At 44.3% G+C, this 26,717-nt stretch overlaps 1 protein-coding gene across 1 annotated transcript in view; it reads left to right on the forward strand.

Annotated features, from left to right (window-relative positions):
- Window positions 1-26,717, forward strand: part of LOC138675535 (A disintegrin and metalloproteinase with thrombospondin motifs 2-like) — a 705,150-nt gene that overhangs the window by 203,168 nt on the left and 475,265 nt on the right. The window contains exon 4 of the mRNA XM_069763862.1: window positions 7,551-7,753. Coding sequence (XP_069619963.1) covers window positions 7,551-7,753 — 203 coding nt within the window. The remainder of the gene's footprint in view (window positions 1-7,550; window positions 7,754-26,717) is intronic.

The raw sequence follows: 26,717 nt of genomic DNA on the forward strand, positions 1-26,717 counted from the left end.
ACCAGCCTCCATCGTATCCGTCCTGCCCCATGATCCAATCCTGCCCCGTGTCTCCAATCATGCCCCGTATCTACATTCTGCCCATGCCTCAAGTCCTGCCCCCAGTGTGTCCAGCATATTACCCCCATGTTGTCCAGCAATCTGCCCCAGTGTGTCCAGCATATTACCCCCATGTTGTCCAGCAATCTGCCCCAGTGTGTCCAGCATATTACCCCCAGTGTGTCCAGCAATCTGCCCCAGTATGTCCAGCAATCTGCCCCAGTGTCCAGCCTTTCCCCAGTGTGTCCAGCAGTCTGCCCCAGTGTGTCCAGCATATTACCCCCAGTGTGTCCAGCAATCTGCCCCAGTGTCCAGCCTTTCCCCAGTGTGTCCAGCTTTGCCCCAGTGTGTCCAGCATATTACCCCCAGTGTGTCCAGCAATCTGCCCCAGTGTCCAGCATTGCCCCAGTGTGTCCAGAAGTCTGCCCCAGGGTCTCCAGCATTGCCTCAATGTGTCCAGAAATCTGCCCCAGGGTCTCCAGTATTGCCCCAGTGTGTCCAGCAATCTGCCCCATGGTCTCCTGTATTGCCCCAGTGTGTCCAGCATTCTGCCCCATGGTCTCCAGTATTGCCCCAGTGTGTCCAGCAATCTGCCCCATGGTCTCCAATATTGCCCCGGTGTGTCCAGCAATCTGCCCCATGGTCTCCAGTATTGCCCCAGTATGTCCAGAAGTCTGCCCCAGGGTCTCCAGCATTGCCTCAATGTGTCCTGAAATCTGCCCCATGGTCTCCAGTATTCAGTGTGTCCAGCAATCTGCCCCATAGTCTCCTGTATTGCCCCAGTGTGTCCAGCATTCTGCCCCATGGTCTCCAGTATTGCCCCAGTGTGTCCAGCATTCTGCCCCATAGTCTCCAGTATTGCCCCAGTGTGTCCAGCAATCTGCCCCATGATCTCCAGTATTGCCCCAGTATGTCCAGAAGTCTGCCCCAGGGTCTCCAGCATTGCCTCAATGTGTCCTGAAATCTGCCCCATGGTCTCCAGTATTCAGTGTGTTCAGCAATCTGCCCCATGGTCTCCTGTATTGCCCCAGTGTGTCCAGCAATCTGCCCCATAGTCTCCTGTACTGCCCCAGTGTGTCCAGCATTCTGCCCCATGGTCTCCAGTACTGCCCCAGTGTGTCCAGCAATCTGCCCCATGGTCTCCAGTATTGCCCCAGTGTGTCCAGCATTGCCCCAGCCCCAGACAGTCAGACATAAAGAAAAAAAAAAAAAAGTAAAATCCTCAGCGCAGGTCCGGTGCAGCCAGTCAGCGTCTCTCCGGCTCTGCGACGCTCAGGACAGAGAGGCAGAGCGGCGCGCACAGTAGTGACGTCATCGCGCCCTCTGCCCTGAGACGTCGCAGAGTCAGAGGATGCTGAAGCCGCAGGAACCAGGAGAGGTGAGTATTAGAGCGGGGGCGGGGCCCGGTGGTGGGGGGAGCTGGCCCTGGTCGTGGCGGCGGACGGCGCCGCCCGAAGATTTAAAGGGGCGTCTTTTTTTTTTTTTTTTTCTTCTCCTGCAGCGCCGGCCACCCCCCGCATTGTGCCGCCCGGGGCGGACCGCCCCCCCCCGCACTCCCCTTCCTACGCCACTGCCACCCAGGGATAGGTAGCTGTAACGATTCTGTAGGAGAGTACAGCTGATGCAGGCAGTCATAGCAGGAACACAGATACCACCGATGTAGATGGGTACGACTTGTATACAGACTGGCACGGCAGATGCAAGTGGGTCATGCTGATATACAGATTGCACGGTAGGTGCAGGCAGTTGCAGGTGATATACATACTTGCACAGCAGGTGCAGGCAGGTCTAGCTAATATACATGTTGGTACGGCAGGTGCAGGTGGTTCCGGTTGATATACAGACTGACAAGGCAGTTACTGGCACGGAGATTAGAGACGGACAGACATTAGGGAGAACTAATGGACAGGGACCTCAGAGCTAGCATGCATGTTGGGAACAAACATTGCCTGGGGTCACTCTAGAACTGTGCGCACAGCCCCATTACGAAAGAGGGAGCCTGTGCGTGTACATCCTAACCACAATATTGGGGCATCTGCCTACAGACGGTGTCCCTGCCGGGAGGAGAGGAGCAGCATGCAGGGACGCTGGTGCTACAGGGGACACATCCATGCAACATCCTAAAGTTTTCCGACCGTGCGATAGTATTAAATTTCATAGTATTCCCACCTGGTCTTCCGTTACAATTTAAGTGGAAGTCTGATCTACTGTCGCCTAGAGTATCTTCCTACCAAGGCTTGCATCTGCCAATGCAAAAGTGTGCACCCTGTTAAACTTAAAAAAAGTATGCACTGATGCCCATGTACCTACTTTACAGAGCGGCAAAGCTGATGGCTGATGACGAACCAACCAGGAAGCTCCTACTGCCCGCGTGGAGTGCACCCTAATCCTAAATTGGGTCACCCTGGCATTAGCCTTGTAATCCTGAACAATAGCAAACTTGATCGAGCGGGCAATGGTCACTGTAACAGTGGCTTGCCCCTTACTAGGGCCCTATGGTATATCATACAAGGAATCAGAATGGCTAAATGAGTCAGTGGCCCGATAAATTGCACTCTACGGCTCTAAGAATGTCAAGCTGTGCAGAGCCTTCACCATAGAATGTAATGGTGCCGGACAAAAGGAAGATAAAACAATATCTTCATTAAGGTGAAAACTCTGTGGGACGGAAAAATTGGCACATGCAAATTAGCATCTCGATCATCTACTGAAGAAAGAAATTACAGTTTCCATGAGTGCGACCACTGACCGGATCGACTCCACCCTGAAGTGACTAAGCCTAACTCATCTGTTCAGGTGTCTTAAATCTAAAATAGGTCTCACCCAGTCACATTTTTATAATGATAACGAATAGGTTTAATAAAACCCCTTGAAGCGCTCTGAAGTGGGGACACTTACAATCACCCCTGCTTGAAGCAGGGAAGTTATCATCTGGTCAAAACTGGCTCTTGGCCAGGTAGACTCGTGAGGGCCAGAGCAAAATAAATGATTTTGAGGTAGAGTGGTGAACTATATTCTGTAGCCCAAAGAAATGACCTCTATTCTGTAACTCAAAGAGATGACCTCTCTGACCCGAGTTATGCCTCCTGAAAAGGGAGGAGGCAGATACCCAACTGGAAAGAAACCCCATATGGGGCCGCCCATCAAGCATTGACCCTCCTACTACCTCTGGAATCGGAGAGCCTAGCTCTTGACTCAGAGGGGTGTTCGGCAAGTGTCACTTTAAAGGTAGTTGTCCTGGACTCCAGGGAGACCTTTGGTCTAACCTGCTGACTTGACTCTGGTGCAGGAAACTGGCAAAAGGGATGCACCTATAAGGCCTTTTGCCTCCGAAAGGGATGGCTGGCTCAGGACTGAAGAAGCAAAATAAGCGAGACCCTTGGAAAGGTATACCCGTCAAAGATTTGTTTGAAGCTAACTCCTCCCTACAAACCTTGAGCCACAGCATGCAGTCATTTGGGACATAATAACCTTCCGCCTTGGCAGAGCATTCCACTGCATCTAAAGATGCTGAACAGAGATACTTCCCTGTCTGCGCAATTTGATTAACGATCTCGGCTAATCCTAGATTCTGGAAACCAGCTAAGAAACTTTGTCGCAAACATCTAGCTGACAAAATTACTGCCTTGGAAATCCAAGTAGCAGAAAAGGCTGGACAAAGGGCAATCTTGCTGCCTCAAATGTGGACTTCGCCACAGACACTATACGCCTGTCTGAGAGATCCTTAAGCATGGCAATCTCAGCAAGAGGCAGAATGGTCAATTTAGATAAGCGAGATACCAGTGTATCTACCACTGGTGGAATAGACCAAATAGCCACCAGCTCTGCTGTCAAAGGATATAATACCTCTTTTCGGCTACGCTTTTGAAAGCATCTAGCCATGTGCTTACCTCTCCTAAAGAAACCTGTTTCAGTAACGGGAGGCGGTGGCGCAACTGTCACTGCCAAAGTGGCGTCCACAGCAACACCAAACTAGCCACCATTTTTTTTAGTTTTCCTAACCGATATGGATCCAGGATGGATTCTGAACTGGATTCTTGAGTTATTATTTTTAATAACCAGCCTTGCTGAAGCTGACAGCTGAGGGTTTCAGCCCCCTGCTGTGAGTTTTGCCTGACTGGTTATCAAAAATACAGGGGAACCCACGCAGTTTTTTTTTATTGTTTTTTTTTTTACAGCGCAGGAGTGGTTGATGAATACTCCCATCCGCCCCTCCTGCTCTCACTGTTATTAGCGGCAGCATGTATCAGCTGATGGGAGCTGTAGACCCATCAGCTGACACCAATGACTGGAGGTAAACTTTATACCTCTGATCACAGCTGAATGCTCACACTGTCTTTTGACAGCGTGGAAACCGCGGCTCTCTGGCGGTTTATTTCACCGCCGATCAGAAGCGCAACACCGGTGTTTCCCACGCTGTCATATAGCATGGAAAACATCGTCTTTTGTGCTGTGTATGTTAGCTATATTTGGTGATTAAATCGACGATTTAATTAGCGAATATTGCAAAGTCGACGATCGTGAGCCAAACCAAATATTGAAATATTCGCTCATCTCTACTCATTAGTAGCGTCCGTTTCAGGGGCTGGCCTAGTCTTTGCGATACTGAGCAAGTGTTACATGTCCATTCCAATGCATGCTCAGTGGGTGTGCCCTACTCACTGGTCTCTGTTCCTTTGACACTGAGCGCTTCCTTGCCGACTCCAATGAGAAGTGACAAGCCGGCAATAGAGCGCATTGTAAGTGCGCATCGAAAAGGATAGAATGTTGCACGAATGGAGAGCAGATACAAGCCCAGCCCCTGAAACAAACGTCACTAATAACTTCACTATGAAGCCTGTTTAGGATGCTGGGTTGGTTCCTGGTCTACCTGTATGCCAAGTATGCATCAGAATTGTATATAAGGGGACAATACAAATATCTCGCTGAGGATCTGTTTATACCAAGGAAGGTGACGGGCACAAGGGGGCATTCTTTGTGTCTGGAGGAGAGAAGGTTTTTCCACCAACATAGAAGAGGATTCTTTACTGTTAGGGCAGTTAGAATCTGGAATTGCTTGCCTGAGGAGGTGGTGATGGCGAACTCAGTCGAGGGGTTCAAGAGAGGCCTGGATGTCTTCCTGGAGCAGAACAATATTGTATCATTATTAGGTTCTGTAGAAGGACGTAGATCTGGGGATTTATTATGATGGAATATAGGCTGAACTGGAGGGACAAATGTCTTTTTTCGGCCTTACTAACTATGTTACTATGTTAATTGACAACTTACGCAGGGACAGCAGAGCAGGGACTATCCCAGCCAAAGAAACGTAGGTCGCTGATTGTTAGTTTCAGGGTGTGGAAATCAGCTGCAGAAGTCACCAAAGCCTCAACCCCCTAATGAGGTATTATTTGAGTAACCCATCATGCTCTGGTGATTTTCAAATGAACGGTCATCTGAATGGAAGAAAAAAATAGTTAGGAAGATGGAGTAGAGCGTATACCATAGGGAATGTTTAACTCAAGTGTTTTAGAAAAAATGATTTGATTAATAAATTAAATAGATTAGACATTTAGGTTAAAATTCAAATTTGGTTTTGGACCACTTCTTTCAGGATGCATAGGACCCAGGTTAGTCTTGGTGATATTTGATATTTGTGCATCCACATCTTTTCTCTCTCAGCATGTTTATTAACCCCTTTACGACATTGAGCGTAATAGTACACTGATACCGGACTCCCCCTGTTTGGTGCGGGCTCCGGCGCTGAGCCCGCACCTTTCCGGACACATGACAGCTGATCTATACAGCTGACGTGTCTGCAACAGCCATGGGTGGAATTATGATCCACTTGCAGCTGTTAACTAGTTAAATACCGCTGTTAATCTCTGACAGTGGCATTTAACTTGCGCTTACTGGAAATGCGCTGCTAATCCCACACATCCATGACCCCGTCACATGATCTCAGGTCACCGATAGGTTGACATGACAACCAGAGGTCTCAGCAGACCTCTATGGATGTCATTGCCAGATTGCCTTTAGCACCACCCATAGCAACGGAGCATTTCTGCTAGACACTGGCGATCTGATCATCGCCTGTGTGTAGCAGAGGAGATCAAAGTACTGCAGCTTCTAGTCTCCCATGGAGGCTATTGAAGCATGCAAAAACATTTTTAAAAAAAGTTTTAAAAAATATTTAAAAATAAAAAAAAATAAAAGTACAAATAATCATCCTTTCGGCCCATTCAAATAAAATAAAACATACGCATATTTTGTATTGCGGCGTTCAGAATCACTCGATTTATCAATATAGAAATAAAATTAACCCAATCGCTAAACGATGTAGTGAGAAAAAAAATTCAAAAACATCAGAATTGCGTTTTTTGGTCGCGGCTATGTTGCAATAAAAGGCAGTAACTGGCGATCAAAAGATTGTAGCTACACCAAAATGGTATCACTAAAAACGTCAGCTTGGCGCACAAAAAATAAGCCCTCACCCACCCCAAGATCACAAAAAATGGAGATGCTACAGGTCTCGGAAAATGGCGCCTTTTTTTAAAACAAATTTTGGATTTTCTTTTCACCACTTAAATAAAAAGAACCTATACATGTTTGGTGTCTATGAACTCGTAATGACCTGGACAATCCTAATGGCTGGTCAGTTTTAGCATTTTATAAACATGGAAAAAAAACAAAAAAACCTGTGGAATTGCACTTTTTAAGAGAGAGCTTGTTAGAGAACTGTATTTCATGACGTTGTTGAATGTCTGAGCCTCATCATCAGTAGGTTCAGCTTAAAGAAGATCTGTAAAGTGCTAAAAAAAAAGTTAAGTTACATACCTTGTAAAAATCCCTGATCTCCAATGATTCTGCCCTTTTTTCCAGTTTAATATTGTGTCACTCCATTGAGTAGATATTCTCATTTGTTTCTTACTACAAGCAGTATGTGAAATCTCTGCTTGTAGTTCATTTGGGCCTTTCTTCAGCATCTTCTCTGGGGGTGTGCGTTTTCACTCCTACTTTCAAGACTCAGACAATCACAGCTTGGCAGCTGACCTAGCAGTCTCAGACACTGCTGAACTGTGATTGGCCATGTATGGAAGGGTGGGGTGAAAGTGTACGCCCCCCAGGGAAGACTCTGAAGAAACGCCCAGCTGAACCACTAGCAAAAGATTTCACATTTTGCTTTAAAAAAGCAATGAAAGTAAGTGCATTTTCACTTTTTTGATGCCGTATGATGTTATTGTCATAAGAGGGTTTATTTTATTACTGCAAGTGACACTTTTCAATGTCAAAAATGTTTTGTTATAATTTCGTGCATTAATAAAGAATTTAAAAAAAAAGAAAGACAACTAATGTTAATATCTCTGCAATGCAGTGACGTAGTGCAAAATGGAAAAGAGCATGAGAATCGTGGGAGCTCGGTATTTTTACAAGGTATTAAACTAATTTTATTTAGCAAGTGACAGGTCCTCGTTAAACTAAGTGGTCAAAATACATTTCATAGTCTTACATTCTGGATTTTCTGTTTTCAGAACCTGGATACCTTGGCACTAATATTCTGGAAAATATCGTTGACGGTATTGAAGAGCAAATCAACAGCACTCGAAAAAGAAGTCGAAGACATGCGAGTGACCATGATTACAACATTGAAGTCTTGCTTGGAGTTGATGACTCAGTTGTCCGATTTCATGGAAAAGAATATGTGCAGAAGTATCTTCTGACGCTTCTAAATATCGTAAGTGATTTAATCATGATTCATTTAACATTCTATTTGATGGAGCATAAATAGATATTAAAATTGGAGTCAGATCTTTGATAAAGCCAACAGTTTATCTTTGTGAGGCCAGGGTCACCCGAGAGTAGCTTCTTTCCTCTGGGAGAATCGGATCTATGGGAATGACACTCTGATCAAAGTCTTATCTGCGTTTGCTCAGAGTTTCAGCTTAGTGTGATCTGATTCTCGTAGCGCAGATGAGGAGGAGATGGAGAACATAATTTCTCCATCTTCTCCTTTGTTAGTGCGCGAAAATCAGAATGCACTCAGATGTCATCCGAATGCAATTGATTATTTCCATGCACCTATAGACTTGAATGGGTGTGCACCATCTGATTTGTGCAGCAACTCGAGCGTGCTGTGATTTTTTTTTTTTCTCATGTTGACATGTATGATAAAAGCAGCACTGCCCCATAGAAGAAAATTGATCCGAGTGGAATCTGATTCGCACGTGTGAGCGAGCCCAAAGAAAAAATAAGGGTATGTTTCCACGTTCAGGAAACGCTGCGTTTTTGACGCTGCGTTTTTCCGCAGCGTCAAAAACGCAGCGTCCAGATGTTACAGCATGGTGGAGGGAATTTCATGAAATCCCGTCTCCACTGTGCAGGAAAAAACGCATGCGTGTTTGCCGCAAAAACGCACATGCGTCACGTTTTTTCTGAACACAGCATGTTGCTACAATGAGCAAAAAACGCCAGAACACTGCAGGTGACCTGCCAGTGATCTCACGTGCAGATTTGGTCAGGATTTTACCTGCATAAAATCCTGACCAAATCCTGAAGCAAGCCTGAACGTGGACACATACCCTAACATATCAGTCTTTGATCTTCAATCAAACATTATATAAAGATAGCAAAAATAATGACAATTTTATCTTGCCAGGAGTTATTAAATAACTCAGATTTCTTGCCTCTTAGACCTGTTATTTTGGTTTTCAGAGCTTTGTATATTTAGTTTGTCAGTTTCTCCCAGCTTTTTGTCAGCTGTGGGATGTTTGACCTTTTGTAACCATCTGCCATACATATGAGATGCTTGTGCTATGTAGATAACATCATGTGCCAAAAAGAGTAGAGCCAACATTTTTCTGCATCGGCCTAGACTCTGGAACGTCTTGCCCGGCGGTGTAACTCCTTAGAACCCTAAAAGCCTTATTCACACAGTGGGTCCATGTGTCTGTTTTTACCATCAGTGTGTCATCAGTGTTGTTCATGTATGGATAAATTAATACATTGAAAAGCTTCTCCTATTGTTTGCAATGTTAAATATGGACAGCACGCGTTTTTCACGGACCCATAGATTTTGTCCTTTTTATTCTTGTGGGTATGTGTTTTATCCGTGAAAAAAAACGGATACAACACGTACTTGCAACATAGACGTGTGAATGAAGCAACAGAAGCAGTATTGGATAATATAGATTGTGCCATTGAGTTTAATACTAATGCTAAAATAGAAAACGAATGCTTTTATAAGAATGTTTAAGTTATTTAATGCATTTCTAATAAAGATGAGTGCGTTTTCTCAAGTTTCAATTTGCCAGCTTACAGAATTTTTGTACAAAATTAGATTTGCTTCAATTCATAACGATTGGCAAGTACTGCAAAGCCTTAGATTGCCTTGAAAAGATCTGTATAGCACTCTGAGGTCTCCTTCAACTTTATTGAACCCCTTTCATTTTCGTTGAAGCACCACTCCAATATTTATTTTACCTGCTGGAATGGTGTCACTAATAAGTTACCTGCCCCAAGTATTGTACTCAACAGCCAACTCCTTCATCGCTCGCAGCACCGCTGCGGTCCGTCTTCTGCAGTTTTTGACCTTGCCAAGATGGCTCCAGTGCTTGCTTGGTGCTCCGAAAGTCACTGCTCAGTGTAGGTGTTTAACCCCTTCATAACCCAGCCTATTTTGACCTTAAAGACCTTGCCGTTTTTTGCAATTCTGACCAGTGTCCCTTTATGAGGTAATAACTCAGGAATGCTTCAACGGATCCTAGCGGTTCTGAGATTGTTTTTTCGTGACATATTGGGCTTCATGTTAGTGGTAAATTTAGGTCAATAAATTCTGCGTTTATTTGTGATAAAAACGGAAATTTGGCGAAAATTTTGAAAATTTCGCAATTTTCACATTTTGAATTTTTATTCTGTTAAACCAGAGAGTTATGTGACACAACATAGTTAATAAATAACATTTCCCACATGTATACTTTACATCAGCACAATTTTGGAAACAAAATTTATTTTTGCTAGGAAGTTATAAGGGTTAAAATTTGACCAGCGATTTCTCATTTTTACAACGAAATTTACAAAACCATTTTTTTAGGGACCACCTCACATTTGAAGTCAGTTTGAGGGGTCTATATGGCTGAAAATACCCAAAAGTGACACCATTCTGAAAACTGCACCCCTCAAGGTACTCAAAACCACATTCAAGAAGTTTATTAACCCTTCAGGTGCTTCACAGCAGCAGAAGCAACATGGAAGGAAAAAATGAACATTTAACTTTTTAGTCACAAAAATTATCTTTTAGCAACAATTTTTTTATTTTCCCAATGGTAAAAGGAGAAACTGAACCACGAAAGTTGTTGTCCAATTTGTCCTGAGTATGCTGATACCTCATATGTGGGGGTAAACCACTGTTTGGGCGCACGGCAGGGCTTGGAAGGGAAGGAGCGCCATTTGAGTTTTTGAATCAAAAATTGGCTCCACTCTTTAGCGGACACCATGTCACGTTTGGAGAGCCCCCGTGTGCCTAAAAATTGGAGCTTCCCCACAAGTGACCCCATTTTGGAAACTAGACACCCCAAGGAACTTATCTAGATGCATAGTGAGCACTTTTAACTCCCAGGTGCTTCACAAATTGATCCGTAAAAATGAAAAAGTACTTGTTTTTCACAAAAAAATTATTTTAGCCTCAATTTTTTCATTTTCACATGGGCAACAGGATAAAATGGATCCTAAAATTGTTGGGCAATTTCTCCTGAGTACGCCGATACCTCATATGTGGGGGTAAACCACTGTTTGGGCACATGGTAAGGCTCGGAAGGGAAGGAGCGCCATTTGACTTTTTGAATGGAAAATTAGCTCCAATTGTTAGCGGACACCATGTCTCGTTTGGAGAGCCCCTGTGTGCCTATGCATTGGAGCTCCCCCACAAGTGACCCCATTTTGGAAACTAGACCCCCCAAGGAACTTATCTAGATGCATATTGAGCACTTTAAACCCCCAGGTGCTTCACAGAAGTTTATAACGCAGAGCCATGAAAATAAAAAATAATTTTTCTTTCCTCAAAAATGATTTTTTAGCCTGGAATTTCCTATTTTGCCAAGGATAATAGGAGAAATTGGACCCCAAATATTGTTGTCCAGTTTGTCCTGAGTACGCTGATACCCCATATGTGGGGGTAAACCACTGTTTGGGCACACGGCAGGGCTCGGAAGGGATGGCACGCCATTTGGCTTTTTAAATGGAAAATTAGCTCCAATCATTAGCGGACACTATGTCACGTTTGGAGAGCCCCTGTGTGCCTAAACATTGGAGATCCCCCAGAAATGACCCCATTTTGGAAACTAGACCCCCAAAGGAACTAATCTAGATGTGTGGTGAGGACTTTGAACCCCCAAGTGCTTCACAGAAGTTTATAACGCAGAGCCATGAAAATAAAAAAAAAAATTATTTTCTCAAAAATGATCTTTTAGCCTGCAATTTTTTATTTTCCAAAGGGTAACAGGAGAAATTTGACCCCAAAAGTTGTTGTCCAGTTTCTCCTGAGTACGCTAATACCCCATATGTGGGGGTAAACCACTGTTTGGGCACATGCCGAGGCTCGGAAGTGAAGTAGTGACGTTTTGAAATGCAGACTTTGATGGAATGCTCTGTGGGCGTCACGTTGCGTTTGCAGAGCCCCTGATGTGGCTTAACAGTAGAAATCCCCCACAAGTGACCCCATTTTGGAAACTAGACCCCGAAAGGAACTTATCTAAATGTGTGGTGAGCACTTTGAACCCCCAAGTGCTTCATAGAAGTTTATAATGCAGAGCCGTGAAAATAATAAATACGTTTTCTTTCCTCAAAAATAATTATTTAGCCCAGAATTTTTTAATTTTCCCAAGGGTAACAGGAGAAATTTGACCCCAATATTTGTTGTCCAGTTTCTCTTGAGTACGGTGATACCCCATATGTGGGGGTAAACTACTGTTTGGGCACATGCCGGGGCTCGGAATTGAAGTAGTGACTTTTGAAATGCAGACTTTGATGGAATGGTCTGCGGGCGTCACATTGCGTTTGCAGAGCCCCTGGTGTGCCTAAACAGTAGAAACCCCCCACAAGTGACCCCATTTTAGAAACTAGACCCCCCAAGGAACTCATCTAGATATGTGGTGAGCACTTTGAACCCCCAAGTGCTTCACAGACGTTTACAACGCAGAGCCGTGAAAATAAAAAATCATTTTTCTTTCCTCAAAAATGATGTTTTAGCAAGCATTTCTTTATTTTCACAAGGGTAACAGGAGAAACTGGACCCCAGTAATTGTTGCGCAGTTTATCCTGAGTATGCTGGTACCCCATATGTGGGGGTAAACCACTGTTTGGGCACACGTCAGGGCTCGGAATTGAGGGAGCACCATTTGACTTTTTGAATACGAGATTTGCTGGAATCAATGGTGGCGCCATGTTGCGTTTGGAGACCCCCTGATGTGCCTAAACAGTGGAAACCCCTCAATTCTAACTCCAACACTAACCCCCCCACACCCCTAACCCTAATCCCAACTGTAGCCATAACCCTAATCACAACCCTAACCCTAATCCCAACTGTAGCCATAACCCTAATCACACCCCTAACCACAACCCTAACCCCAACACACCCCTAACCCTAACCACAACCCTAATTCCAACCCTAACCCTAAGGCTATGTGCCGACGTTGCGGATTCGTGTGAGATTTTTCAGCATCATTTTTGAAAAATCCGCGGGTAAAAGGCACTGCGTTTTATCTGCGGATTTTCCGCGGATTTCCAGTGTTTTTTGTGCGGATTTCACCTGCGGATTCCTATTGAGGAACAGGTGTAAAACGCTGCGGAATCCGCACAAAGAATTGACATGCTGCGGAAAATACAACGCAGCGTTTCCGCGCGGTATTTTCCGCACCATGGGCACAGCGGATTTGGTTTTTCATGTTTACATGGTACTGTAAACCTGATGGAACACTGCTGCGAATCCGCAGCCAAATCCGCACCGTGTGCACATAGCCTAATTCTAAAGGTATGTGCACACGCTGCGGAAAACGCTGCGGATCCGCAGCAGTTTCACATGAGTTTACAGTTCAATGTAAACCTACGGGAAACAAAAATCGCTGTACAGATGCTGCGGAAAAACTGCACGGAAACGCAGCTGTTTACATTCCGCAGCATGTCACTTCTTTGTGCGGATTCCGCAGCGGTTTTACAACTGCTCCAATAGAAAATCGCAATTGTAAAACCGCAGTGAAATGCGCAGAAAAAAACGCGGTAAATCCGCCATAAATCCGCAGCGGTTTAGCACTGCGGATTTATCAAATCCGCAGCGGAAAAATCCGCAGAGGACCAGAATACGTGTGCACATACCGAAACCCTAAACCTAGCCCTACCCCTAGCCCTACCCCTAACCCTACCCCTAACCCTACCCCTAACCCTACCCCTACCCCTAACCCTATTCTAACATTAGTGGGAAAAAAAAATTTCTTTATTTTTTTATTGTCCTTACCTATGGGGGTGACAAAGGGGGAAGGGGGGCATTTATTATTTTTCTTATTTTGATCACTGTGATAGATTATATCTCAGTGATCAAAATGCACTTTGGAACGAATCTGCCGGCCGGCAGATTCGGCGGGCGCACTGCGCATGCGCCCGCCATTTTGGAAGATGGCGGCGCCCAGGGAGAAGATGGACGGAGCCCGGCAGGATCAGTAAGTATGATGGGGTGGGGGGAGAGCACGGGGGGGGATCGGGGCAGGGGGGGTGGAACGGAGCACGGGGGGGTGGATCGGAGTGCAGGGGGGGTGATTGGAGCACGGGGGGGTGATTGGAGCACGGGGAGAGCGGACAAGAGCACGGGGGGGAGCGGAGCACTGGACGGAGGGGAGCCGGAGCAGTGTACCGGCCAGATCGGGGGGCTGAGGGGGCGATCGGTGGGGTGGGGGCACATTAGTATTTCCAGCCATGGCCGATGATATTGCAGCATCGGCCATGGCTGAATTGTAATATTTCACCCGTTATAATAGGTGAAATATTACAAATCGCTCTGATTGGCAGTTTCACTTTCAACAGCCAATCAGAGCGATCGTAGCCACGAGGGGGTGAAGCCACCCCCCCTGGGCTAAACTACCACTCCCCCTGTCCCTGCAGATCGGGTGAAATGGGAGTTAACCCTTTCACCGGATCTGCAGGGACGCGATCTTTCCATGACGCCACATAGGCGTCATGGGTCGGATTGGCACCGACTTTCATGACGCCTACGTGGCGTCATGGGTCGGGAAGGGGTTAAAGCCAGAACAAGGCATTTTTATTTATACCCCTCACCTTTACGACACTATACAGTTTTGAAGCCAACAGTTTCAAAAACATTTATCTTGGTCTCATCACTCCAAAGTATGAAGTCCCAGTAGTCTCCAGATTTTTTAGCATGGGTCCTGGCAAATTGAAGTGGAGCTTTCTTGTGCGTGGATTTTTTAGGAGAGTCTTTCTTCATGGACGAAATCCATACATGCCATTCCTCTGCTGGGTAGTACATTGTTACAGAAAATGCTCACTACGGTTTGGATTCCCATTTCCTTAGCTAACTGCAGTAAACTTGTAAGTCAATTTTCTTCAACCATTCTCATAAGAAGACGCTAGTGTTTAGATGTTAACTATTGTGGACAGTCTGGACATCTTTATGAGATGGTTATAGTTCCATCTTTGTTAAAGGGATTCTGTCACCCCAAAATTGGCCTATAAGCTAAGGCCACCGGCATCAGGGGCTTATCTACAGCATTCTGTAATGCTGTAGATAAGCCCCGATGCAACCTGCAAGATAAGAAAAAGACGTTAGATTATACTCACCTGGGGGGGGGCCATCCCAATGTGGTCCGGTCCGATGGGGTCGCGGTCTGGGTCCAGTGCCTCCCATCTTCATACGATGTCAGTCTTCTTTTCATGCCGAGGCTCCTGCGCAGGCGTACTTTGTCTACCCTGTTGAGGGCAGAGCAAAGTACTGCAATGTGCAGGCGCCGGGCCTCTCTGACCTTTCCCGGCGGGGTGGAGGACCCAACTAGGGTGATAGGGAGCGCAGGTGTCAGCATAAGGTCACCATCTTCCCACTCCCTTTGTACTATGAAGGAATGTGTTGTGAACTATTTAGAATTGAGAGTCCTCAGTGGCTGATACCTTTTAAGGCTAACTGAAAAGATGGTAACAAATTGCAAGCTTTCGAGACTACACAGGTCTCTTCATCAGGCAAAGACTAAACGAAATTCTGAAGAATCACATATTTATGCACAGAAAAAAAAAACATGGATAAGACAGGTGACATGAAGCAGAATTACCATGAGTGATAAACAGTTATGTCCATAAATATTGGACCCGTTCTTAGATAAGGAATGTTTTATTGTCCTCTGATTGGGGTTTGGTTCTGTGTTGTGATGACCCTTCATAGTCTGAGGGGCAAGTTCCTTAGTTGATGTAAAAAGACATAAATCCATGCGACACATTCATTCCTGCACTATGACTGTCGAAGGTCGTCATCAGTTTATATTCCCATACTCTTCTGTCTCTCTGAGATTTGAAGCTACCTTTTAACACAAGTAATTTCATTTCCATAGTGTTATGATTTGGGAGACAAAAATGTATTGCCACAGGTAGATCCATTCTTTTTTCTCTTATTGTGTGGCGATGAGAATTCATTCTTGTTCTGAGCTTTTGCCCTGTCTCCCCCACATACAGACCCCCAGTTGGACATTTAGTACAAATAATTAGGTACCCCACATTAGAAGTGTCGCAGTTGAAAGGTACAAAGATATATATATATATATATATATATATATATATATATATATATATATATATATATATATTTATATATATATATATATATATCTTTCCTGTCTTGTGAAGTGTGCTTTATTCACTGCAGCAGGAATAGTACTTAATAAAGATGCCTAGGTGGCTGTGGGCACAGGAAACAGGAACAGTTTTCAGCAGAGTTCTAAAATTAAGGCTAAATTCACACTAGGCGATTTTTGCTGTTTTTCTTTTTTTTGCTGCTTATGTATGCTAATTTTTATCTGCATTTTACAGTACCAAAAAAAGCCTATGAGATTTCAGAAATCTCATGCACACATGTTTTTTGTCATCAGTATTTTGTGTTTTGCATGTTTTTGGGACATAGAGTATGTCACTTCTTTCGGTGTTTTTTCAGTGTTTTTCACCCATTTACTTGAATGTGTGGTGAAAAAACACAGGTATCAGGTTTTGCTGCATTTTTTTTGTGCCAAAACCCGATTCAATGCAATAGGACTTTTATTTCCCACTCTAACTTTATCAGCATGCACAAGAAGAGACAAAGGTAGCAGGCCAAAAAATGCATCAAAAACACAAGTGAAACCAAGGAAAACCTGCTTTTTTTCTGTAGATTCTTTCCTTTCAAGTGATCAGGTTTTGCTGCAGAAAAAAACTATGAAAAAACACCTATTGTGAACTTACCCTAATAGTGATGCTGGGCTGCCATCAACCATGATCCCATTTATCTGAACCTACAAAGAAAAATCTTGGCCTCTGTAGGCAATTCCAAAAATGTACTCTCCAAATCCAAGATATTAAAGCAAATTGACTTGTCACAAATTCTGCAGCAGTTTACTGTCTAATACAAATAAATAGTTTTCAAAATCCTATTCACATGTTGAAATGTGAAATCTGTGTAGATTTTCATTGTGGATTTCACCCAGCTCAGTGCGCAGTGATGGATTATGGTGAAATTCGCATCAGTTCCACAATGATATCAAGTAACACATGCAAACTCTGGCTCTGGGCTAATTTGTTTAGCATTTGTAGCCAAATTTTCCACAATGTGTGCACGTGACCTTAACCATGTTGTGGCCAGTTATATGCCCAAGTGACTAGCAGCCACTTTATCACAGCAGCCAATCAAAGGTCTTGAAATGTATATTGTCCATGCTGACTTTGTGTGATGTGGCGGAGATTGGTAGATGGGTCACATGATGTCACTTGTATGTGATTGTGGGAGAGTAGTCAGGGCCAGAGACAAGCAACAATGGATGATTGCAGCAGCATTGAATCAGGAAACATATTGCAGTTTGTTTAGATCTGACATTTTAGATGTGCCTGGATTTACTTAGGGTACCGTCACACTATACGATTTACCTACGATCACGACCAGCGATATGACCTGGCCGTGATCGTAGGTAAATCGTAGTGTGGTCGCTGGGGAGCTGTCACACAGACAGCTCTCCAGCGACCAACGATGCCGAGGTCCCTGGGTAACCAGGGTAAACATCGGGTAACTAAGCGCAGGACCGCGCTTAGTTACCCGATGTTTACCCTGGTTACAAGCGTTAAACTAAAAAAAAACAAACAGCACATACTTACATTCTGGTGTCCGTCAGGTCCCTTGCAGTCTGGTTCCCGCACTCAGTGACTGCCGGCCGTAAAGGGAAAGTGAAAGCACAGCCGCTGTGCTCTGCTTTCACTTTACGGCCGGCAGTCACAGTGCGGGAAGCAGACGGCAAGGGACCTGACGGACACCAGAATGTAAGTATGTGCTGTTTGTTTTTTTTTAGTTTAACGCTTGTAGCCAGGGTAAACATCGGGTAACTAAGCGCGGTCCTGCGCTTAGTTACCCGATGTTTACCCTGGTTACAAGCGAACGCATCGCTGGATCGCATCGCTAGATCGGTGTCACACACACCGATCTAGCGATGACAGCGGGAGATCCAGCGATGAAAGAAAGTTCTAAACTATCTGCTATGACGTACAATTCTCAGCAGGATCCCTGATCGCTGCTGCGTGTCAGACACAGCGATATCGTAACGATATCGCTGGAACGTCACGAATCGTACCGTCGTAGCGATCGAAATGTTATAGTGTGACGGTACCCTTACAGTAGTACATGTGTCAGTCACCAGTATGTAGTGAGATCGGGTTGTTTTTAACAGGATTCAGACTAGTTATTGTTTCATTGGACAATGGGAAGAAACTTCTGACCAGGCTACCGCTGTTACCATGGCAACCAAGATACTGCTAATGCAATTACTGTCCTTGTAAAATGTCAGATCTGAATTTCACTGTACTGTTTCTAAATGTCATCTGGAGATCCGCTGTAAGTGAGGAACTTAGGAGGCAGGTGGTGTGTGCGCTCCGATATTAGATGTGTCTGGGTGTCTGTCACCCAGCAGATATTGCTTCATCACATCATTCAGATCAGCATCTGACACCTCAAAGCTCAGTATGAACAGCTACGTACCTAGGAAAAAGTACTGCACATTTATACAAAAGCTACACAACATTCAACTCTTATTGTAAACACTTTATTAAATCTTACACCCATAAAAGAGCAATAAATAAAGACCGTATAGGACAAACAGAAGGGAACACACTATATAGGAGACATGAAAAATATGTGCAGAATGGCAAAGTAATACATTTACATGGGTATGTCATGCAGTTGGGTACAATGATGACAATATATAAATACAGTCACATGCAAAATAACAGGAAAAATAAAATACTGACCCCACAGGTATGTATGTCATCCTGTCAAAGCGCATTTTGCCTTACCCTTTTCCAATGGAAACACTCATATGTTTGGATAGCATTTAAGTAAACCTGTCAGCAGGATTGTGCACAGTAAACTACAGACAGTGTCAGGTTGGGGCGTTATACTGATTAAAGTGATACCTGGGTGATCAAATCCATCTTGTGGTTGTTGTTTAATCTTTATCTTCAGTTTTGAATAAAGGTACCTTCACACTAAACGATATCGCTAGCGATCCGTGACGTTGCAGCGTCCTGGCTAGCGATATCGTTTAGTTTGACACGCAGCAGCGATCAGAATCCTGCTGTGATGTCGTTGGTCGGGGCTAGAGGGCCAGAACTTTATTTGGTCGCTGGCTCTCCCGCTGACATCGCTGAATCGGCGTGTGTGACACCGATTCAGCGATGTCTTCGCTGGTAACCGGGGTAAACATCGGGTTACTAAGCGCAGGGCCGCGCTTAGTAACCCGATGTTTACCCTGGTTACCATCCTAAAAGTAAAAAAAACAAACGCTTCATACTTACCTTCGGCTGTCTGTCCCTCGGCGCTGTGCTTTCCTGCACTCACTGTGAGCACAGCGGCCGGAAAGCAGAGCGGTGACGTCACCGCTCTGCTTTCCGGCCGCTGTGCTCACAGCCAGAGCAGAGAAGCAGAGCGCCGGGGACAGACAGCGGAAGGTAAGTATGAAGCGTTTGTTTTTTTTACTTTTAGGATGGTAACCAGGGTAAACATCGGGTTACTAAGCGCGGCCCTGCGCTTAGTAACCCGATGTTTACCCTGGTTACCGGCATCGTTGGTCGCTGGAGAGCGGTCTGTGTGACAGCTCTCCAGCGACCAAACAGCGACGCTGCAGCGATCCGGATCATTGTCGGTATCGCTGCAGCGTCGCTTAGTGTGAAGGTACCTTAAGGCTATGTGCACACGTTGGGGATTTGTTGTGAATCCACAGTGCTTTTTCTGTGCAGAATTGCACCACATCCACAAAGGAGTGCTCAAGCAATGTTAATCAATGGGAATCTAGAATTGGTGTGCACATGCTGCGGAAAATTCCACACTGATTCACAGTGTTTTATTTTCCTCAACATGTTAATTCTTTTTGCGGGCCTGCAGCATTTCTGCACCCATTGACTTACATTGATTGAGTCAGTCAAATACGCAGCCAAACCGCAGGTGTAAAAAGATCCGCGGATTTGCTGCAGATTTGCGTGCCAAAAATGCTGCAGAAGGGAAGGAGGAAGAGTGTGTGGGCAGAGAATATGTGTGAGCGGAGAATATGTGCGTGTCTGTCTATGGATGTCTGTGTGTGTGTGGGTATCTGTAGATGTCTGCGGCTGTGTGTGGGTGTCTGTGTGTGTGCGCCTGTGTGTGTGCGCGAGTGTCTATGCGGGTGTCTGCGGCTGCTTGCGGGTGTCTCTGTTTGTGTTTGTGTGTGCAGGTGTCTGTCTCGGGTGTCTGTGTGTGTAGCCAGTTTTCGTCTTATGGGACTACTACTCCCATTCGGCTATGTCTACTGCATCAGCTGATGATGGGACAGTAGTCCCATCATCCGGCAATTGTGTTTAATTGTAAAACAAAAAAAACAATCATACCAAACACATAATCCCCAACGCCTGCATCTCCTGCAACAAAAATAAAATAATAAACCAACATATACTCCCTGTTCGCCGTAATCCAGGTAATCCAGATGGTCCCATGATAATCTCATGTGTAGAACAGTCACATTGGGAGACTGCTCTACCCGGCCTCCGGTGATACACTGATAGGAGGTAATCCTCCCACAGTGTATCACTGCGCTGCCGTGAGAGGTCACCGGAGTACATCAGCTAAGTAGCACCACTGTGGCACCACTGCGTGAGAAAATTCTCATGCAGCGGTGCCGTACGTGAGAGCACAAACTTTGGTGAACTCTCAGTGATACACTGCTTGAGGGATTACCTCAGTGTATCACCGGAGGCCGGGTAGAGCGGTCACATCTCCCGATGTGACTGTTCTACATGTGAGCTTGTTGTGGGACACTTGACTTTCACCAAATTTCCATTTTTTCCCAAATAATAATGTCTCAGAATCAGTGGGAACCTTTGAAGTGTTCCAGAGTTATTACCTCATAAAGTGACAGGGGTCAGAATTGAAAAATTTGGCCTAGTCGCAAAGGTGCAAACAGCCTTGGGATTTAAAGGGGTTAATATTAACATATAATTAATATTCATATAAAATAATTATGATTAATATAACTTAATATTGAGCAGAATAAAGTATGCAAACATCCCCCTATATACCATATGAGCCTGCACACAGCCCCCTTTATACCATATGACCACATAACCTCATATATACAGAATGAACCCCCATATAGCTTCCTATATAAAGCGTGAGCCCCACGTTACCTCCATTTACACAGTATAAGCCCAACTTAGCCTCCCTACATATTAATTGTGAGGCCCACATAGCCATCCTATATACAGCATGAGAACCACATAGCCTTTTATATACTGCATGTGCACCTCATGGCCTCAGATATACAGTTTGTGCCCCACATGGCCTCTGATATTCAGCATATGCCTCATATATTCTCTAATATTCAGCATGAGATGTGTTTATAAGGGAAAGTGCAGGGCCTTTCAGCCTAGGAGTAGCTGTGGACTGCCCTTGTCATGACGGGAGTATTGGAGATCAGTCTATAGATAGCCCAACAGGGACTGATAGAGATAACTGTGGTCCTATTTCTTCCCTGGGGGAACATTTTGTGAAGGTACTCGTGTGAAAGTGGACTACAGGAACTGTGAGACCGCTCCAATTTATTACCCTTTTCTTACCTGACCTATGCTTCATCCTTTTATATGATGTCTCTACATATCACCTATTGAATGTTGCACATTGTTTCTTGTTCTTTGGAGAGTGGAATTAATACTAGACTCTAACAGGATAAAGGAATTTGCCTAGTCTGCTGACACAAATTCAGACAACATCTATTGTTCCATGCACTCATGCACATATAGTTTGTACTTTCATGATTGGGAGGACCATTTTTGAAAATGTATCTGTAGCTCAAAATAGGTTCCACCCCATGATTATCGACCTTGCATTATTTAACATGGCTTCTCTTAGGCTAGGTTAACACCGCGTTAACAGCAGCCCGTTAAACACATACGATAACGGGCTGCTGTTAACGCAAGTGCCGACTTGTCACATCACTAGCGCAGATAGAGCATCTGCTAGCTCTATCTGCGCTAGCAGTGACGGACCCGGAAACGCTGCAGCCCGCGTTCCAGGGTCCGTCACTCAATGACAGCACATGGCTAGTGCACACCCATTGTGGGCATGCGCTAGTGATGCGTCCGACATAGAACTTAATGGCGGCGTTAACGGACTACTTTACACCGCATTATGCCACGGTGTAACGTAGTCCGTCTAACGGACTGCCAAAACGAAATGTGAACCTAGCCTTACTGCAGGAGAGGACAGCTCACATATTTTATACATATGAGGGAGGACAGACCTTCAGTCAGAAACACTGGAGTCACTTTACTTTTATTTATCTATTTCCTTAAAGGTTACATTTTAATGTATAATTTCTCACTTTTTGCGTTTTTTCTTATTCAGCCTGTGCCTCACATAGCCTTGGATATTCAGCATGTGCCTCACCTGGCATCTGATATACAGCATGAGCCCCACATAGCCTCCCTATATACAGCGTGCGTCCCACATATCCTCTGATATTCAGGATGATCCTCACTTAGCCTCTGAAATTCAACATGTGCCTCACATAGCCTCTTATGAACAGCATGAGTCCCACATAGCTTCTGATATACAGCATGTACCCCCATAACCTCCTATATACAGCATGAGCCTCACATATCCTCTTATATACAGCATAAGCACTACATAGGTTTTGATATACAGCATGAGCCCCACATACAGTGGGTACATAAAGTATTCAGACCCCTTTCAATTTTTCACTCTTTGTTTCATTGCAGCCACTTGGTAAATTCAAAAAAGTTCATTTTTTACATTAATGTACACTCTGCATCCCATCTTGACTTAAAAAAACAGAAATGTAGAAATTTTTGCAAATTTAATAAAAACGAAAAACTGAAACATCACATGGTCATAAGTATTCAGCCCCTTTGGTCAAACACTCATATTTAAGTCACATGCTGTCCATTTCCTTGTGATGCTCCTTGAGATGGTTCTACTCCTTCACTGGAGTCCAGCTGTGTTAAATTAAATGGATAGGACTTGATTTGGAAAGGCACACACCTGTCTATATAAGACCTCACAGCTCACAGTACATGTCAGATCACATGAGAATCATGAGGTCAAAGGAACTGGCCAAGGAGCTCAGAGATAGGATTGTGGCGAGGCACAGATCTGGCTAAAGTTACAAAAGAGTTTCTGCAGTTCTCAAGGTTCCTGAGACCACAGTGGCCTCCATAATCCTTAAATGGAAGAAGTTTGGGATTATCAGAAGTCTTCCTAGACCTGGCCGTCCTGCCAAACTGAGCAATCATGGGAGAAGAGCCTTGGTGAGAGAGGTAAAGAAGATCCCCAAGATCACTGTAGCTGAGCTCCAGAGATGCAGTAGGGAGATGAGAGAAAGTTCCACAAAGTCAACTATCACTGCAGCCCTCCACCAGTCGTGTCTTTATGGCAGAGTGGACCAACGGAAGCCTCTCCTCAGTGCAAGACATATGAAAACCCACATAGTTTGCTAAAAAAACACATGAATGACTCCCAGACTATGAGGAATAAGATTTTCTGGTCTGATGAGATGAAGATAGACCTTTTGGTGATAATTCTAAATGGTATGTGTGGAGAAAACCAGCCACTGCTCATCACCTGCCCAATACAATCCCAACAGTCAAACATGGTGGTGGCAGCATCATGCTGGAGTTGTTTTTCAGCTGCAGGGACAGGATGACTGGTTGCCATTGAAGTAAACATTAATGTGGCTAAGTACTGAGATATCCTGGATGAAAACCTCTTCCAGAGTGCTTGAACCTCAGAGTTGACCTAAGGTTCACCTTTCGACAAGATAATGACTCTAAGCACACAGCTAAAATAATAAAGGAGTGGCTTCAGAACAACTCTGTGACCATTCTTGACTGGCCCAGCCAGAGCCCTGACCTAAACCTAATTGAGCATCTCTGGAGAGACCTGAAAATGGCTGTCCACCAACGTTCACCATCCAACCTGATGGAACTGGAGAGGATCTGCAAGGAAGAATGGCAGAGGATCCCCAAATCCAGGTGTGAAAAGCTTGTTGCATCATTCCCAAGAAGACTCATGGCTGTACTAGCTCAAAAGGGTGCTTCTACTCAATATGGAGCAAAGGGTCTGAATACCTATGACCATGTGATATTTCAGTTTTTCTTTTTTAATAAATGTGCAAAAATTACTACATTTCTATTTTTTTCAGTCAAGATGGGGTGCAGAGTGTGCATTAATGAGAAAAAATGAACTTTTTTGAATTTACCAAATGGCTGCAATGAAACAGAGTGAAAAATGTAAAGTGGTCTGAATGCTTTCCGTACCCACTGTATTCTCTTATATACAGGTCCTTCTCAAAAAATTAGCATATAGTGTTAAATTTCATTATTTACCATAATGTAATGATTACAATTAAATTTTCATATATTATAGATTCATTATCCACCAACTGAAATTTGTCAGGTCTTTTATTGTTTTAATGCTGATGATTTTGGCATACAACTCCTGATAACCCAAAAAAGCTGTCTCAATAAATTAGCATATCAAGAAAAGGTTCTCTAAACGACCTATTACCCTAATCTTCTGAATCAACTAATTAACTCTAAACACATGCAAAAGATACCTGAGGCTTATATAAACTCCCTGCCGGGTTCATTACTCAAAACCCCCATCATGGGTAAGACTAGCGACCTGACAGATGTCAAGAAGGCCATCATTGACACCCTCAAGCAAGAGGGTAAGACCCAGAAAGAAATTTCTCAACAAATAGGCTGTTCCCAGAGTGCTGTATCAAGGCACCTCAATGGTAAGTCTGTTGGAAGGAAACAATGTGGCAGAAAACGCTGTACAACGAGAAGAGGAGACCGGACCCTGAGGAAGATTGTGGAGAAGGACCGATTCCAGACCTTGGGGAACCTGAGGAAGCAGTGGACTGAGTCTGGTGTGGAAACATCCAGAGCCACCGTGCACAGGCGTGTGCAGGAAATGGGCTACAGGTGCCGCATTCCCCAGGTAAAGCCACTTTTGAACCATAAACAGCGGCAGAGGCGCCTGACCTGGGCTACAGAGAAGCAGCACTGGACTGTTGCTAAGTGGTCCCAAGTACTTTTTTCTGATGAAAGCAAATTTTGCATGTCATTCGGAAATCAAGGTGCCAGAGTCTGGAGGAAGACTGGGGAGAAGGAAATGCCAAAATGCCTGAAGTCCAGTGTCAAGTACCCACAGTCAGTGATGGTGTGGGGTGCCATGTCAGCTGCTGGTGTTGGTCCACTGTGTTTCATCAAGGGCAGGGTCAATGCTTTATGGTGATGAAGATTTCATTTTTCAGCACGACCTGGCACCTGCTCACAGTGCCAAAACCACTGGTAAATGGTTTACTGACCATGGTATTACTGTGCTCAATTGGCCTGCCAACTCTCCTGACCTGAACCCCATAGAGAATCTGTGGGATATTGTGAAGAGAAAGTTGAGAGACGCAAGACCCAACACTCTGGATGAGCTTAAGGCCGCTATTGAAGCATCCTGGGCCTCCATAACATCTCAGCAGTGTCACAGGCTGATTGCCTCCATGCCACGCCGCATTGAAGCAGTCATTTCTGCCAAAGGATTCCCGACCAAGTATTGAGTGCATAACTGAACATTATTATTTGATGTTTTTTTTGTTTGTTATTAAAAAATACTTTTATTTGATTGGATGGGTGAAATATGCTAATTTATTGAGACAGGTTTTTTGGGTTATCAGGAGTTGTATGCCAAAATCATCAGTATTAAAACAATAAAAGACCTGACAAATTTCAGTTGGTGGATAATGAATCTATAATATATGAAAGTTTAATTGTAATCATTACATTATGGTAAATAATGAAATTTAACACTATATGCTAATTTTTTGAGAAGGACCTGTACAGCATGAGCCTCACAAAAGCTGTGACGTACAGCATGAGCCCCACATAGCTTGTGATATACAGCATGTGCCCTACATAGTCTCTTATAAACAGCATGAGTGCCACATAGCCTCTCATATTCAGCATGTCTTACATAGCCTTATATATATATATATATATACATAGTAACATAGTTAGTAAGGCCGAAAAAAGACATTTGTCCATCCAGTTCAGCCTATATTCCATCATAATAAATACCCAGATCTACGTCCTTCTACAGAACCTAATAATTGTATGATACAATATTGTTCTGCTCCAGGAAGACATCCAGGCCTCTCTTGAACCCCTCGACTGAGTTCGCCATCACCACCTCCTCAGGCAAGCAATTCCAGATTCTCACTGCCCTAACAGTAAAGAATCCTCTACTATGTTGGTGGAAAAACCTTCTCTCCTCCAGACGCAAAGAATGCCCCCTTGTGCCCGTCACCTTCCTTGGTATAAACAGATCCTCAGCGAGATATTTGTATTGTCCCCTTATATACTTATACATGGTTATTAGATCGCCCCTCAGTCGTCTTTTTTCTAGACTAAATAATCCTAATTTCGCTAATCTATCTGGGTATTGTAGTTCTCCCATCCCCTTTATTAATTTTGTTGCCCTCCTTTGTACTCTCTCTAGTTCCATTATATCCTTCCTGAGCACCGGTGCCCAAAACTGGACACAGTACTCCATGTGCGGTCTAACTAGGGATTTGTACAGAGGCAGTATAATGCTCTCATCATGTGTATCCAGACCTCTTTTAATGCACCCCATGATCCTGTTTGCCTTGGCAGCTGCTGCCTGGCACTGGCTGCTCCAGGTAAGTTTATCATTAACTAGGATCCCCAAGTCCTTCTCCCTGTCAGATTTACCCAGTGGTTTCCCGTTCAGTGTGTAATGGTGATATTGATTCCCTCTTCCCATGTGTATAACCTTACATTTATCATTGTTAAACCTCATCTGCCACCTTTCAGCCCAAGTTTCCAACTTATCCAGATCCATCTGTAGCAGAATACTATCT

Source organism: Ranitomeya imitator, chromosome 4 (assembly GCF_032444005.1).
Source record: "Ranitomeya imitator isolate aRanImi1 chromosome 4, aRanImi1.pri, whole genome shotgun sequence".
NCBI lineage: Eukaryota > Metazoa > Chordata > Amphibia > Anura > Dendrobatidae > Ranitomeya > Ranitomeya imitator.